The sequence below is a fragment of the Anser brachyrhynchus genome (assembly GCF_964034855.1).
Source record: "Anser brachyrhynchus genome assembly, chromosome: 4".
Classification (NCBI taxonomy): domain Eukaryota; kingdom Metazoa; phylum Chordata; class Aves; order Anseriformes; family Anatidae; genus Anser; species Anser brachyrhynchus.
This window is the reverse complement of record NC_137698.1, coordinates 9,406,967-9,423,254: the sequence shown is the minus strand read 5'-3', so window position 1 is coordinate 9,423,254 and position 16,288 is coordinate 9,406,967. Positions and strand designations below refer to the sequence as shown.

General features: G+C 40.7%; 1 protein-coding gene across 10 annotated transcripts in view; it reads left to right on the top strand.

Moving 5' to 3' along the window:
• The window catches only part of PDLIM5 (PDZ and LIM domain 5), a 132,189-nt gene that overhangs the window by 33,606 nt on the left and 82,295 nt on the right, over positions 1-16,288 (top strand). For all 10 annotated transcript variants that reach the window (XM_080592162.1, XM_080592159.1, XM_080592160.1 and 7 more), the window contains exon 3: positions 6,527-6,678. In XM_080592162.1, the coding sequence (XP_080448288.1) occupies positions 6,527-6,678 (152 nt within the window). The remainder of the gene's footprint in view (positions 1-6,526; positions 6,679-16,288) is intronic.

The following is a 16,288-nucleotide window of genomic DNA, read 5'->3' as shown; positions in this document are numbered from 1 at the left end:
TTGCCACAAAAAGCAGGTGCTCCCCTGACTCTTTCAGTACTTTTTATCATGCAGAAGTGGTAAGCTAGATCCCAAGGGTACCAAACCTGTCAGGAGTCCAGAGTGTAAGTGGGGTTTTTGCTTTCTGACTTGCAGGGAATGAACAAGGGGAGCAGCTTGGGCGAGCTGCCCCAGGAGGTAGGGCTGGCTGGAGCACAACACTACCCTATTTGCGCTCCAGGATTTGGGTGTTAGACCCCAGGGCAATGTGCTCTCGTGTCTGTGGGTTGCTTTGTGCAGGGCACATGCCCTCGTGTTTTGGGGCAGGCTTGTGTGCTCCAAAATGACAGCAAGGGTTTCTTCCCTGAGCTTGCAGTGAACCACCGAAGGGGTGCTTCCTGGTGTACTTGCAGCTCTACGTGCATTTGAGAGCATGCTGTTAAATACCACAGCAAGGTGGTACTTTGCTCAGGTTGAGCAAGGTTAGGAATAAACAGGGGAGTAACAGGTCACGAGTGTAAATGGTAGCATCAAGTGTGTTATAGCAGGGAGATAAAGCCTCTGCGGTTGGAACATCTGCGTGCAAGAGCAAAATATTTGATAAAGGGAGGTTGTCTATTTGCTTAGTTTGTGGTTCTGCAAAGTTCTCCTGTAACATTATTTCCGTATGTGGGTGTACATTTTTTTTTTCTTTTAATACTTTAATGTAGGAAGAATGCAGGCTGAAAGGGAAGCAAGAGTGGTAGTGATTAAAGGTCATTGTCTGGTTGACTTCTGTTCTGATTATGCATTTTTTTTTTTAACTGAATTGCTATAGGCAACCACACACCAGAAATGCTTGAGGGGTAAAAATCAAGCTGGAGGGATTTCAGAGAGCACAGTGAGTTTTAAATTAGGTGCAATGAATGCCATTCTGTGAGAGGGGAAGTTACAGATGACATTGAAGGATGTTTGTGTCACAGGGGAGCATTATTTGCTGTTGGACTACAAAATAGTTTCTTTGGAAAAGTGGTTGTGATGCACCACCACGCGAGCCGGTTGTAGCTACGGTTGATTCAAGGCAGGCGGCGTGGGAAAGATAAAAGCTTCCATCTCTATTCAAGTAGACCTTTGTCTTATGAGTAACTGCAGTCCGAGTGTCTAATTTAGTACTGCATAAAAGCTAAGTAATGATATGGTCGAAAGAAGAGATTCTTGTCAAGTTTTCTTCTTAGTCATGTGAGGAAAAAGAGATGGTTATATGCTAATTAGAAATGAGTTAAGCTACAAATTGCATTGATTCAGAGATAGGTGTGCATGTATGTGCACACACACAATTTCCCTAGAAAGAATCTATTAAAATACCTTGTGAAAGTGGAAAGTATTTTTTTTTTTTATTATTTCTTTATGTTGCTTATTGCAAAGTGAAATGATAGGCTAGCTAAAATTTAGCTCAACAAAGCGGTCATATTGCGGTATGTTTTGGTCCATTTGCTTTTAAAAATCTGGGGGGTAGAACTGTGCTGAGATATCTACGTTTGGAACGTATTTTCGAACAATATTTGCAGTTTTGGAATTCTGATGTTAAAAAAAAACAGCAGTGAAATAATTGGGTTCAAATAAAACTCAGGTCTATTATTAGATGGGTGATTTTATAAGTGTTTATTAGAAAGCGTCCTGAGTGTCTCTGGATGGCGCAGACTGGATTTTGGCTTTCAGCCATGAAGCTGATGGCTGCTGAGGGATGAGAAGAGGTTTGCTGCTGGGGACTGTGGGAGTGATTGGTCTCAGCAGGTGCCTGATCACGAAATGTCTCTCCTGCTTGCCTCCCTCTCTGTCTCAAAATGAGCTTCCCAGAAAATATAGACATGCAACTAGGTAGGAGGAAATGTTTTTGGTTTGGCAATTTTGTGGTTTTAGAAGTCTGCTGCGTAACATTAAAAAAAAAATGTAGCTGTATTTAATTCTTGATTTTAAAAAACTTTCCTCTTACTGCAAGTACAGAATTAAAACAGATACATCAAGGATTTCAAGAATATTTCTGCTGCTTAGAAATTAGTTTGACTCACAGGTAGCCTGTTTTGTAATTTTTAACAATGGCACCTATTTTTTTTTTTTTAAGCTTCTCTGTCTGTTGGATTTTTCAGGATGTGGGTGGAAAAAAAAGTGAAATCAATGGAGTTAGTTTCCACTGTGATAAGGAATATGGGGAACCTTTCTTTTATTTTTGGTTCAAATATGTAAACAGTTGTACATACAATCCCCAGTATGTATATGAACTTGTTGTTTGTAATGATAACATGCAGTTAGAGAACCTAAGAAATGTCAAAAATAAGGCTCCTGGGTATAAAAATATATCTGCAGTGAGGAAAGTGATCTTAATTATTTCAGTGTTCAAATTCCTACCGCTGTGTTCAGTGTGTGCTTATTTTACATTATGTTTATGTATCTGTTGCTCTGATTGTATTGCTTTTTCCAGTATCTGCCATAAAACTGTGCCCTATAGCTGTACCACTAGCTTGTTACAGCTGCTTCATGAAGCAGGGATGCTGGCCGGCACTGCCAGGGAAGACTCGTGCTGGCGATGAGATTTCCTAGAAGTACCAACCTCACCTCCCTTCATCAGTCAGATCTCTTATCCCAAAATCTGTAGGTGTTACTTGGAAGTTTTATCCGCTATATAAAGATAAGGAGATTACTGCTCTGGCATTTCTCTGCATATACGGTTCTTGAAATAACAGTCCAGTAATTTGTTAATTCAGCCGTGTCTGTGACGCTCGCTATCTATAAAGCAGATTCAGTCCCCTGCTTGCACGGCAGGTCTCTCACAGACACAGCCTGAAGCTCTCCCTGCTTCCTGGGACGTCTGCTTTTTTTCCCATCTTCAGGACATGCTTCCCAGTCCTATTTTTAATGCAATTTCAGCTGAAAATTTTACAGCTTTCTACCACTTGTGCATGCAGATTTTCATTGCCAGAAGGCAATTATTTAAGAGTGACCTCTTGAAAAGCACATCATCTGGTTTCTTGTGTGTTGGCCACTAGAATTGCATAAAGAAAAAAATGAGTTTTATTTATTTGTTCTATTTTACACTTACATGGAAGGTGTCTCTTCCTCCCCGCCCCCCCCCCCCCCCCCCCCCCCCCCGAAAATATTGATTAAGAAGCCTGCTTTTGGAGTCTTGCTGCTCGAATGCTTATAGGTTGCTTTCTCATCACTCATCCATCGTATGTGGATTGTGCTCGTTTGCCTATATTCTGAGAAATCTGGATTTTATTCACTTTAGCAGTCCGACTACAAGGCATGGTGATCCTTCTGACCTTTAGCTTTTAACACCCTTACGTTCCATTCCCTTTTCCAGACATTGCTGTCAAATGTCAGTAGCAGTTTAGAGAACTGTTTATGGCCTTTTTCCCCCCGCCAAGGTTTGAGGATCTTCCCTATAAATAGCTATGTTGGTCATAGTGTTCTGTGTGCTCATGGGGTTTCCTGACCTGGGTTTTATAGTAATTGGCTCTCTTACCTCAAAAGTTGAGTCTGAACACCAATTTTTTGAGGAGTATTGGCTTTGTTGTTGAAGTCTCTTGGAAAATGATCCACCACAGAAATTGCAATTCTGATGAATTTAGCAAGCCCAGAAGTTTTCTTAAATTAGTGCATCTTCTTTTTCTGTCTGCCTTCCTTGTATGGCATTTGCTCTGCTGCCTTCCACTTGTTAGCACCATTCAATTTCAACTCTGGGTGAAATATTTGTGTTCACCTACCATGCTGAGGGACTAACTGCTATTTTGAATCTGACGAGATGACAAGTCTTCCTACCTTTCCTGCTTCCCCTTTCACTAAGATAATGTACTTGATAAAATACAATTAACACCAGATAGAAGGATTTTTCAGGGTTTGTTTGAATTTTTGGCTGTTCTGACTTACTAATGATTGCTACTATGAATGTCTGTTTAATAGTGACTGATGTGGGAAAATGCCAGCCATGACCCACTGAGTGTGAAATCTGCTTTAAAAAATATGTTGTCAAATTATATAAGTTTTTTGGAGTATTCTATTGGCACTTGTCTTGCAGCATTAAGCAAAAGTGTTTGTCTTCAGATGCTGTCAGATACATATCACAGCTGTCTTGTATTGTCCCTGAGTTTTTAAGAAAGACTTAACCACATCTAGTAGGCTGATGGTGTACTTTCCACAAGGTTATTGACAGGTGACATCCTTCTCATATACTGTTTATATACAAATACAAAAAGTCCCTTGTATTCTATGTGTATCTAACCCTTTGCCAAAGACTGTTTTCAAGATTTAGCCTTACTTCAATTGTTATAGAAGTGTTGTGGAGACTGATGACTGTAGTTTGTGGCTGGTCATTGTTGAAAGGGGTAACTTCTTGGTGGCTACTGGATGCACTAAAAGAGAGGCTGTAGACAATGTGGATGAAAGGCTTACTTCTGCCTCCCCTGGAGAAGTCACTTGCTAGTATGTGATTGTTGTCCAAGGAGAACTCCACTTTTGGAAATAAAGATTAAGTAATTTTGTTACTTCAGCACCTCTCTAAAAACATAGCACTTTTTTTTCAAGAAATAGACTCACACTTGCATGCAAAAAAAAAAAAAGAGTTGTGAGGTTTTGCATGTGTAACTTCCAAGCATAGAATCATAGCGTCATTAAGGCTGGAAAAGACCTCCAAGATCATCTGGTCCAACCATCACCCTACTACTAATGTCACCCACTAAACCATGTCCCTAACAGCCACGTCCAACCTTTCCTTAAACACCCCCAGGGACGGTGACTCCACCACCTCCCTGGGCAACCTGTTCCAGTGCCTGACTACTTTTTCTGAGAAGAAATGTCTTCTACTTTCCAACTTAAACCTTCCCTGGTGCAATGTGAGGCCATTCCCTCTAGTTCTATCGCTAGTTATCTGTGAGAAGAGGCTGACCACCAGCTTCCCACACTTTCCTTTCAGGTAGGCCTAGCAATGAGGTCTCCCCCGAGCCTCCTCTTTTCCAGACATAACAACCCCAGCTCCCTCAGCCGCTCCTCACAGGACTTGTGTTTCAGGCCCTTCACCAGCTTCGTAGCCCTTCTCTGGACATGCTCCAGGGCCTCGATGTCCTTCTTGTAGTGAGGGGCCCAAAGCTGAACACAGCACTCGAGGTGCTGCCTCACCAGAGCAGGGTACAGGAAGACGATCACCTCCCTGGTCCTGCTGGGTCCTGCTGACTACACTATTCCTGACGCAAGCCAGAATGCCCCTGGCCTTCTTGGCCACCTGGGCACACTGCTGGCTCGTGTTCAGGTGAGCATTGACCAACGCCCCCAGGTCCTTTTCCTGTGCACAGCTTTCAAGCCACTCTGCCCCAAGCCTATAGCTCTACATGAGGTTGTTGTTGCCAAAGTGCAGGCCCCGGCACTTAGCCATGTTGAACCTCATCCCACTGGCCTCTGCCCATCCATCCAACCTGTCTAGGTCCCTCTGCAGGGCCTTCTTACCCTCTGGCAGATCAACACTTCCCCCCAGCTTGGTGTTGTCTGCAAACTTAGTGAGGGTGCACTCAATTCCCTGAAGAAGCAATTACAGCTTCTTGGCTGTAGGAGAGGGAATCCAACTGGAAACAAAAAGGGAATTTGCACCACACAGGACTGTTCTCTGTAGCCAGATATGAAGTGATCAACAGCTTGAGTACCATGGGTATGTCAGTGCGTAGATCTTGCTATGTGTTGCCTTATTTTTATTTCTATTCTTGGTAATTAAGCTAGTTGAATTCAAATGAAAAGATTAATTTATTGTTCAGTCAGGGTCAATAATGTGAACTTTACAAAGGTTTCTGTTGTTAAAGTGCTTCATTCAAGTGGACCAAAGGCAGTTGAATTGAACTTCAGCAGTGACCTTGATCAAAGACGCGAACTTTTCAAGAGGCCTTTCTTATTCCCTAATAAACCTACCAAGAATAAGGCAAAACAAAATCCTCTAACTGGCCTGTCTGCAGTGTTGAACTTTTGACTTTCTAGTATTTGCAGCTGGGGAAAAGTCAGTTTCACTACTGATGACGTCTTCCATACACATGAGCAGCCATTGACAAATACATAAACTTTGAATAGATGGCTTACATTGAAAATCTAGTATAGAAAAAAATGGTTTAGCCTTCCTCTTTCCTCCTTTATGAGAAATTTCTGAAGTGAAGAGATAAGAAACTGAAATGTAGCATCCAGGAAATTTTGTGTGCCTATCCCTGCTTGTGTCTCTTAGTGAATGTGCACAGCTGTCAGCCAGTGAAGTAGAAGTGGAGTTTGATTTTGAAAAATGGATAATGCTGTGCAATGCTTTTCCTGTCATTCACATGAAATAAGAAATTATAAATATTGCTTTACCAGAAAAAAAGATTGTAGATATACTGTAATTTCCACAGGAACATACTCACAAAGGAGAAATGATAACTTTTTATTTTCCGTTTCCATTTCTATGAGCATCACAGTGTATAAATAATCTTTTGAGGTCCTGTATTCAAGGAATATAAACATAAGTCATTCAAGTTTCTCATTTGCCATTTTCATGGTATTTCAGCTTAGTGACGGTGGAAAGGCAGCCCGAGCACACGTGGGGATTGGCGACGTGGTTCTCACCATTGATGGGATAAGTACTGACGGGATGACTCACCTAGAAGCACAAAACAAGATCAAGGCATGTACAGGCAATCTGAACATGACTCTGCAAAGGTAAGGTAGCTTTTCTCTCTCTCTCCTTTTTTTTTTTTTTTTTTGGAAGGAGAATTAATCATCATCGTAACAGTTGTTTGGAGGATAAAAGCATGTAAGTGGTTTGGCAAAGTGCATAGAGTTAAATGGCTGTGATTGAAAGATACACTGCTGTAGCCTGAAACATGTCTTGATTTATAGCATTTTAGAAAACTTATTAGTTGTTAATTACATGAATAGACAAAGACCTTTTCCAACCTTCTGTCACCTCCTCTATATTGTAAGAAGTCTATTTCCTCTTCATTTTGAACTTCAGTTTCATTAACAGTTTTTAATTAAAAACAGGTTTCACCAGGCTTTTTCCCCTCTCTTCCTCCAGTTGACTAGGGGCATATCTTTTTGTGTCAAGTCCTACATCATTATTTTATTTGTAAACTTCCCGTTACATCTGGCTGCCATAGTGTCATTCAGCTTCCTTTCTGAACTTCCTGCATTTGGAACAACAGCTAATGTGGCAGATCAGTCTTTTTTTTTTTTTTTTTTTCCCCCCTCAAGAGTCCTGCAATAGTTTTGGTTGAGTATATTCCAATAAAAATTTTCTTGAACCATTAGTGGTGAGATTGCACTATTGCATAGGATGACTATCTGGTCACTAAACAAACAAGCACTGAAAATGACGAAACAAAATGTGAAATGTTCTTTTAAACAATTAGTTTAGGACCTACTACTAGAGAAATTATAGGAGGCATTAGAACACTATTAATAGAAGATCTGATCTTATTTTTGGTTAATGAGTTGATGTTGCATGTAAATGGTAACAAAAAGGCAAAGTTAAGGTATGAAAAGCAGTCAAAGTGAAGCAAGATATAATACTCAATGCTCCACAAAACTGAACTGTGCATTGGATTTTGGTTGAGGGGAAGTGTGTTCAATTTTCTTCAAGACAAAAGTGAGGTACAACATTGACCAGTTCCAGGAATTCTGTCGTCTTAGTAAATAGTTGGCTTCTTCATAGGTCTATTTATTTAAGCATTACCTTCCAATATATTACCTCCATTTGAATCCCCCTGCTACAGAATCACGGATTTTTTTAAACAGTCAACTCTTGAGTTACATGGATGAAAATACTGCAGCTCAGTGTTGGAGCGAAATGTTTCCCAAAATGCTGCTGCTGTTACTCAAAGTTGCAGCCTCCTTTTGCTAATTGCAGTTTCTACTATAGAAGTTAGAGCTTGGGCCAACCTCCCCATTCCGAAATGTACTGTTTCTGGAATTTCAGCATACCGCTGTTACCATGGGACTATATTTTGGGTGAGGTTGGAAGAAGGAAGCTGGATGCTCATGTGCTGGTTAGTGGAACCGAAGCAGGAAGAGCAGCAGCACAAGAAATTCCTTTAGACTCTCAAAAGTCTCCCGGGGCTAAATATTGGCTTTTATTAGAAGACTGCTATTTTTATTTAATGATGCGAGTGAGCATCTTGCAGAAAAATTGGCCCCTGAAGCCATCGCATAATGAGAACCATCTTTTCTTGTTATCAAAGAAAATAACAGCCGTTGTACCCTGCTGCTTGTGCCCTCCTTCAGCAGTGCAAAGTTCTTCAGTGAGTGTTAAGTCCCATAACAATATAATTTCAACAGTTATTACCTTTCCTGAAATATTATCCTGCCTTTATTGAAAGGAACACCCCTCTCAGAGGGCAAAAATAAGAGATGACATGGCTGTAGGTCTGACTAATGTCCGGCTCTCCAGGGTGGTGGTGGTTGTTCCCAGCTCTACATGACATGTAGCTGAGTAGTTGTTTGAGCGCTTTCCTTTCTGAGAGGGTACAGTTTCAGCCTTGCTTGTTGTTTCTTGTTTTGTCTGTTGTCCTGCTGTACTTTGGTCCTTAGCTGCCCTTAATAAGGGATTCCTTTTGCTCAGCCTCTGAAGAAAGGAGTATCTTGTGGCGTGGCTCATGCCTGGGGCATCTTCTCCAGTGAAACTTGTAAAGTTGGCATTAAGAGATTCTTGATGAAACAAAGGTATTATACCAGCTCATCAGAAGAATCATGCGTCGTGTCGAGTGTGTCATTTGCTTTTCGGGTTCTCAACAAGGGAAGCAGGTCATTTGGAAATGCACTTTCCAGGATCCCACTGAGTCACCCCTGCAGGTAACCATCAGTGTGGGGGTTTGACCCACTTTCTCCCACCATTGTAAACTGATGGGCAGGGTTAATATCAGATATCAGAAAGGAATAGCAGGTGTGTCCCGTTCAGGCAGTAACTTGTCTGATTGGGTGCAGAGATGACTGCTCTGTGGTTTGAAAATCGAATTAATCATGAGTTTAGCCCAGTCCCCTCCTGTTCTCACCCTTCCTACCCTGCCTAGGAAGTGACTCACTGGCGTCTGCTACCTGACAGCTGAAGGCTAAGCTGGGTTCAGACTAGCAGAGATCAAAGAAATAGCCTCAGCTCCCAGCATCTGGGGGTGGGACAGATGTCCTGTCTCGCGGCTGTGCTGCGCTCCCATGGGCTCAGCTGATTCTAATTCTGCCTGGATCCCATGAAACCAAAGCCATGGGCAGTGCACTCCTGGCTCCCCTGCCTGTGAAAGATTTGCTTTGATGGATTATTTATTTTTTGAGGCTGGAAGATAGTGCTTTGGGAAGCTGGGGTGACTCAAACTAACTGCAGATACCGGTTGCCCATGGGAAGGATGACTTGAGGGTATAAACAGGGTGGCGAGATAAGGCATTTTAATATTGAGAGATTTCCATAATAGTATTCTTCTGTTGCTGTCTCTTCTCTTAAAACAAAACAAAACCAAATAAAGTATTTTGAGCCATTATTGCTCCCATGAAAGATTAAAGAGAAGATACTGTCAATGTGAAAACAGTGTTGGTTTTTAAATTTTGCTGGTGTCATAAATAGAAACGGAAAATCTTTTTTTTTTTTTTTACATATTGTAATTATTTTTTTCCTTTTAAACACTTGCGCTTTTGTATACTTCTACATAGGCTACTGATTGCTTGAGCTATGATGTGAGAGTGCTGAGGTTAGTCCTAAAAATATGTACAAATTTCCAGATAGTGTTCCTAGTTTTCTGCTGTTTTAAACGAAAACAATGGTCAGTTGGTCAGTGCATTACTTTGGGTACCAAGAAAACTGGAAGGTTGTTACGGCTTGAGCTAATGGCTTTTGTAGCATGAGCATGTCCATGCACTGTTTTATGAAAGATGTGAAAGAACTCTGGTGAAGGTAGTCATAAGAACCAAAATGTTTTTCCATTTGGTACATTTCTGGGGGTAACAATAACCTTTGTTCAAGATAAATAGTAAGAAGTACTGTACACTCATCTACGGATGCTGTTTTATGTAATCTTGAGCGTGTGGAAGTGAATGTGGTCATACAGACTTTAGTGTGGTGTGAAAATAATTGCAACATGAGGAAAAATTGCTGGGTACATGACCTGCCTCACAATGGGGCTGGCTGTGCAGCTTGCTTGGGAGAGAATAATTAAAATCATCAGAGCAATTGTTAGTTGAAAATAAAATTTATTTTATATAGTTACAGCTTTTATGTCTATGTATATAACTTCATGAATATATGTGGCAAAAACAACAGAAACAAGTCCTTATGACCAATTTCCATATTATAGATATTTTAACTTGTTACAACTTTGTACTGCTGATCAGGTTTTCACTTGACTTCACCTGTTCCTTATGCAAAGTGAATAAAATAAAATAAAATGAAGAGAAAGAAATTAAGGTGCAAGAAGTAGTTAGCCTGGCAGGCGTATTTAAAGCAATGCCTTCAGAAGCTTTGTTTACAGCTTGAAAGGAGTATGTTTATGGAGGCAGATGTTCACATACCTCTTGTGGAAGACCAATTTAGATGTTTTGTAACTTGTAAATGAATGTTAGCATAATATTTGAAGGGAGAAAGAAAGCTTCCTTTCTTCACGTGTAAGGCAAATATCACATGCTGTTTTTTTTAAAATACTTTATCTTTGCCACTGGAAAGAACTGGAATTAGAGCTGTCATAATTGAAAGCCCACTTTTCTTGGAGATTACTTAAATACAAATAAATAAAATTGTAGTTGACAGCTGTGTACAGCACTAGGTGCCTAATATTTCCATGTGATGGGAACTATTTTCAGGTAGTTGTCTTTAAAATTGATTAGTTCTGGACATAACTCTTCCTGGTTAGTATGAAGGTTATCATTTTAGTTCAAAACTTTGAAAATATATTTTGGGGATGTTATTTGTTCATTTTTCTTACTAGATATGGCTTAAAAACAAGGGAGTGTTTTTTCTTATTTTCTTTTCCCTTTTATAACAGGGGATTTTAGCTTTTCTTTTTTTTTTTTTTTTCTTCTTTTAAACTTTAAATGCATTTCATATATAGGGAATTTTTCTTTGTGGTATGGATCTCTCTCAGATCTTGCTTTTTGCACCCCAATATTTTATTTTTCTGTTAAAGCCCTTTTGTCGATCCCATGAGGACAGATGGAAAACAAATGCTTGCTTTTTGGTTATATATTCATCTTCAGTAATTTAGCAAGGACTTCCATAAATAAATCTGTAAGTTACTGAAAGCTAAGAGCCATCACCTATTTAAAATATTGTTTTTGGGGACTGTTTCTCCAAACTTCTGCCTTAATGATTCTTTGGAATTGAGAATAATAATTATTGTGTATTTCTACTCTTCCACAGGAGCATGATACCTGTGAAAATTCTGGAAACAGTGGCAATCAGCACCACAGGGATTAAGAAAAACAAACAAACAAACAATAGAGAAAAGCCTGGAAAGTGGTGGTGTGGGTTTTTTTGTTTGTTTGTTTTGTTTTTATAATATGGAACTTCTCTAATTCATAAAACAGATCTCTATAGTGAGAAAATGGTAGTGCTATTAAATTTTTTTCATCTCTCTCTAAGAACTTAGCCCTATAGGACATAAGGCACTGGGATCATTTGGCTTGAGAAATGAAAGGAAGGAGGGTCCTTGAGGTTATTTAACGCTCTCTCGCTATATTGCAGTGCTTCAGAAGTCTTTTTTGGGTGCTGTATCTGAGCCGTGAGCAGTTACTCTAATGCTGCTTCCACCTCTGCAACAGTTGACTTCACGGATTGCAAATGAACGTGGTTGTTGCAATGCAATCAACGCCTATGTGTTTTTGTCTTGGTTTTGTCCAAGAGTCTCGTGTGAGGCTAGAGCCTGCGGGGCAATCTCGATGTCCATGTTGGCAGGACAAATTCAGAACCAAAGTTCAGATGAGCCTTAAGGCTGGGTTCTACAAATTGCTAAGCCCACGTACTAAAAACAGTGACATTTATTTTACCTTCTCTCCTGAGTATGAAATCTTTATCACAGTATTCTCCCTCATCTTTTCAGTTTTTCTTTCAGGAAATACAAAGTCTAGACTTCCAGCTTAAGGACATCTGAAATTCTCATGTTTTACGGTGGGGTAATAAGGAAAAACTGTTATGGATAATTTGATTTCTGTTTTGTAAGTTCGTTTTTCAACTTATCCATTTCAGAAAGGGTTGTCTGCAGTAAGACTAGCTCTGTATGTTTTTTACTCACTATTTTTATTGTTCCCAGTCTTGCTTTTAATAAAAAACAATGAAATGATATTACCATTTATTTTGTCAAGAGCCCTGATATGCTAGGGAAATGCACAGGAAGAAGAGCTTTTTGCTGTGAGTAATTCGTATTCTGACAAATTATATGGACAAAATGGATAGTCTCATTTCCATTTTGAAAATAGGGAAGTGAGACAATTTGATATAGACCAAGTTTTAAGAACCTTTTCAGTGCTTTGCTCCTTAGGTGTCAAAATATTCCCCTAATGTAGCCTGGCTGTAAACTGTTTTGTCTCACAAAAATAAAAATCAGCAGTGCAGGAGGAAATGGTACCACTGATCCCAAGAGCCAGGATTAGCTGTTGTTACAGAAATCAGAAGTCCTAAAGGTTAAAAGTTTAAATAGTCTCCATGGAAAGGTGAGGAAACAGTATAACCGCTAAATAAAATGTCAGGAGAGGTTCTTATAATAAAAGTAAAGTTATAATTAAACAATGAAATAAATTAAAAAGGAATCACTAGAAGAATAGAAGTATAGGAAGGATTTCAAACTACTAACAACACAAGTTTCACTTTAGGTGATGGTTAAGACTTGTACTTAAGGTTTATGAGTCATGGGTTGCTTGGGGTGGATATTTTGTTTCCATAAACCATATAAGGATAAACTTTATAAGAAAGCTATGATAAGAATGCATTAGGAAGTCTTATTTTTCTCCCACTTTGGTTTACTAGTCATCATTGTTTCCCTTACATAGGCATTTTCATTTTATCTTTTTTCTTCAGTTATTTGCTTTTTTAGCGTATAAAATAAGATTGTTTTTCCTGTGCTAGTTGAATATATGCACTAAATTTGTTTAAAAGATCACAACGTGAGTCTTTTTTTTCTTCTAAATTTGACAATATATTTTTGCTGGAATTCTTTCTGTAATAATTCTGGCATTACTCCTCTTTCAAGGATGTCTAAACTGAGTGTTGGCTAATTAAGGAAATAGGCACCATTATCCCTTCTGAAAATGAGCTGAGACATGGGGAAAAAATACAAAACTTGATAGAGGTCATATGGGTATGAATATGTAAATAACTATACATTTGTTACTTAGCTGCAAGTCAAAAACTTTGGCAACCTATTCCTCAATCCTAGATTGTTGCCCTCAATCAGTAATGTTAGTTTTGAGTAATTATGCCTGAAAATAAACTGGCCGAAAAATAGTGGTTCCCAGACAGAGGTTTGCTCTTCTTCTTTTCTTATTATATGTCGCTAGGCTTGGAGACAATGGTTGTTCAGGTAGCTTGCTCAGTAGAGCTGCTTACAATGTTGTGAAAATTTAAGCATTCGTGTTGAAATTTGTTATTGAGCAGAGACTTTTCTGGAAGTTTTACTAGAAAGTAAATGCCATTTACTAAATGTGATGAGGAACTTGTAGTCTTAAAGACTTGGTGTTTTAAAGGTATCTGTCTGAAAATCCAGCCCAGGCTGTACATCTTGGGAAATTGGTATAGATGTGTTTGGTAAAGCTTTGCTACTTAAAAACTGTGGCTCTTCTAGGCCAGAGTGGGTTGAGGATATTGGGCTTGCAAAGCCTGAGGCATGCGTGGCTGTGAGGGTGGGCATGCAGCAGCCTGTGCCAAGAAAAAAGGTGTTGCTGTGACTGTAAAGAGAGACATGAGACAGGTTTGAAAAGTCAGGGGGAGAAGCGAAGGGCATCCAGAGAGGAAAAGAGGTGGAGTAGAGCAGATTGGAAAAGTATGAGAGGACTGGGGTGGGAGGAAGCCAGATAGGGTAACAGAGAAAGGCGTGAGTGGGCTGCCATCCACATCTGGAGCTGTCAACAGAAAGTTGTCAAGCTCTCGGCTGAAGTATTTCTTATTTAAAAGAAGAAAATAAGAGCAGTTATATAAGCTTTCAGTAGTCTGTAAGCTCAGAACAGTTGAGGTTTGTGGAATGAATTAACTGGCTTAACGATGCAGGTAGGGATCTGTCTTGCTCAGCATATTAAAATTCCTGAGTCTTTTTGGTTTTGTTTCATCTTATTGTTTTGATGGAATTGGAAGCACCTTTCCCTGCAAAGAAGCATTCAGGTTACAAAGCCAGGTATTTAGAAATAGGAAAACTTGGTAATAGAAGAGCCTCCATTAAAAACAAAAACATATCACTTATGGCTGCAGGAGAGAGCCTGCATGACCAGGCAAGAAAAGCAATAAGGCAAAGAAAAATAAAACATCCCTCTGAGCATATTGAGTAAAACTGTCTGGTGACTGTTCTGTAGTCCATCTCCTGGTTTCCAAATTCTCTATTCCAGCAGCACAGAACTCATCTGATTTCAGAAATCTGAAAACACTCCACGACTCTGACTGTCCGTGAGCCAGCAATGGGCCCCTCTGGTATCCTGAGCTGCATTAGGCAGAGTGTTGCCAGCAGGTTGAGAGAGGTAACCCTGTCCAACTCCTCCGCACTGGTGAGGCCTCACCTGGAGTACCATGTCCAGTTCTGGGCTGCCCAGTACAAGAGGGATGTGGGTCTCTTGGAGAGAGCCCAGTGGAGGGTTACTGAGATGGCGGACCGGAGCACCTGTCATACGAAGAGAGGCTAAGAGAGCTGGGCCTGTATAGCTTGAAGAAGAGAAGACTGAGAGGGGATCTTATCAATGTGTATAAATATCTGAAGGGAGGGTATCAAGAGGATGGAGCCAGGTTCTTTTCAGTGGTGCCTTGTGATAGGCCCAGAGACAACGGGCACAAACTGAACCACAGGAAGTTCCATGTAAATTTGAGAGGGCACTTCTTTACTGTGAGGGTGACAGAGCACTGGAACAGGTTGCCCGGAGAGGCTGTGGAATCTCCTTCTCTGGAGATATTCAAAACTCACCTGGATGCCATCCTGTGCAATGTGCTCTAGGTGATCCTGCTTGGTGGGGGGGTTGGACTAGATGATCTCCAGAGGTCCCTTCCAACCTCAACCATTCTGTGATTCTGTGAAAGCTTTTGGGGAAGGGGAGGAGAGCTGTGCCAATCAGGCTGTAAGGGGGGGTTAGTCCTCCACTAGACCTTTAGGTCTGCTCTGTGACACTGGGCTGCTCAATGGGGCTGAGGAGAAATGCCAAGCTGGGGACTTGCCTGGCCTTCTGCACTGGTGGAGATATTTGGTATGAGGAAGAGGTGATCCAAGGGTGAATGCTCCTGGAATGAAAATCACCAACTGCTTTGGTCGGCATTGCCTTTGCGTCTGGAGGTAGCTTGACTTGCAGGAGAAACACTGCTGTGCAAGGTACAGCCACCAGGTGCTGGTTAGAAAGCCATTTTTAACTTGTAAATTTGCAGAATTTGTTTCTGAGCCTGTTCCTTTGAAGTAAATACTATGAACTCTGTGCAGGCTCCTAAAGTTCTTGTCGGCTTTGTAAGCACCAACGTCAAGGCTTGGACGTGAGGCACTGCTGATCTGGAGCCCGGTGGTTTTCACACCTCCCTCAGCTCTGCTGGTCATGTTTTGTTGAAGACTTCCTTGTCCTCTCAAAACAAGGACTGTTGCCTTCCCTCACCGCATCTGAGGCTGCGACTATTGCTGTGTGGCTGAGGTACAAGGTGATAGCTGACCTGAAGGCTTGAAAGCTCATATGTTTACATCTTAACAGGAGCTTCTCTGAAGCTGAAAGGGTTTTGCGTGTGGCCTTTTATGCAGTATGTTGCAGTGCAAGCAACTCAGTCCCCCTAGGGCCTTATGTTTTCATCTGGTTTTGAAATTAAGCAGTGTTGGGCAGAAGACTGTGGGAAGAGTTCAAAGCTAATGGAGATGCTGGTTTCTTCTTTGCATGCAGAGGTGTCTTGGTGCATAAATGTTTGCACTTCTTGTTTATTGGAGCCCAGGTAGAAAGTTTTTGCTCCTTGTTCAGCAGCTGAACAGGTTTTGCTGGCTAAGCCATGCCTTTGGAAAGTCTGCCCACAAACTAAATAAATGGAAGGGTTCATCTCTTGCTTCCAGCTGGAATTCAAAACCTTTTGTTGTGCGCAGCATTTTGCTGCACGTCAACTGGCAATTAGATGAACCACAAAACATTCTGCAGCTAAATG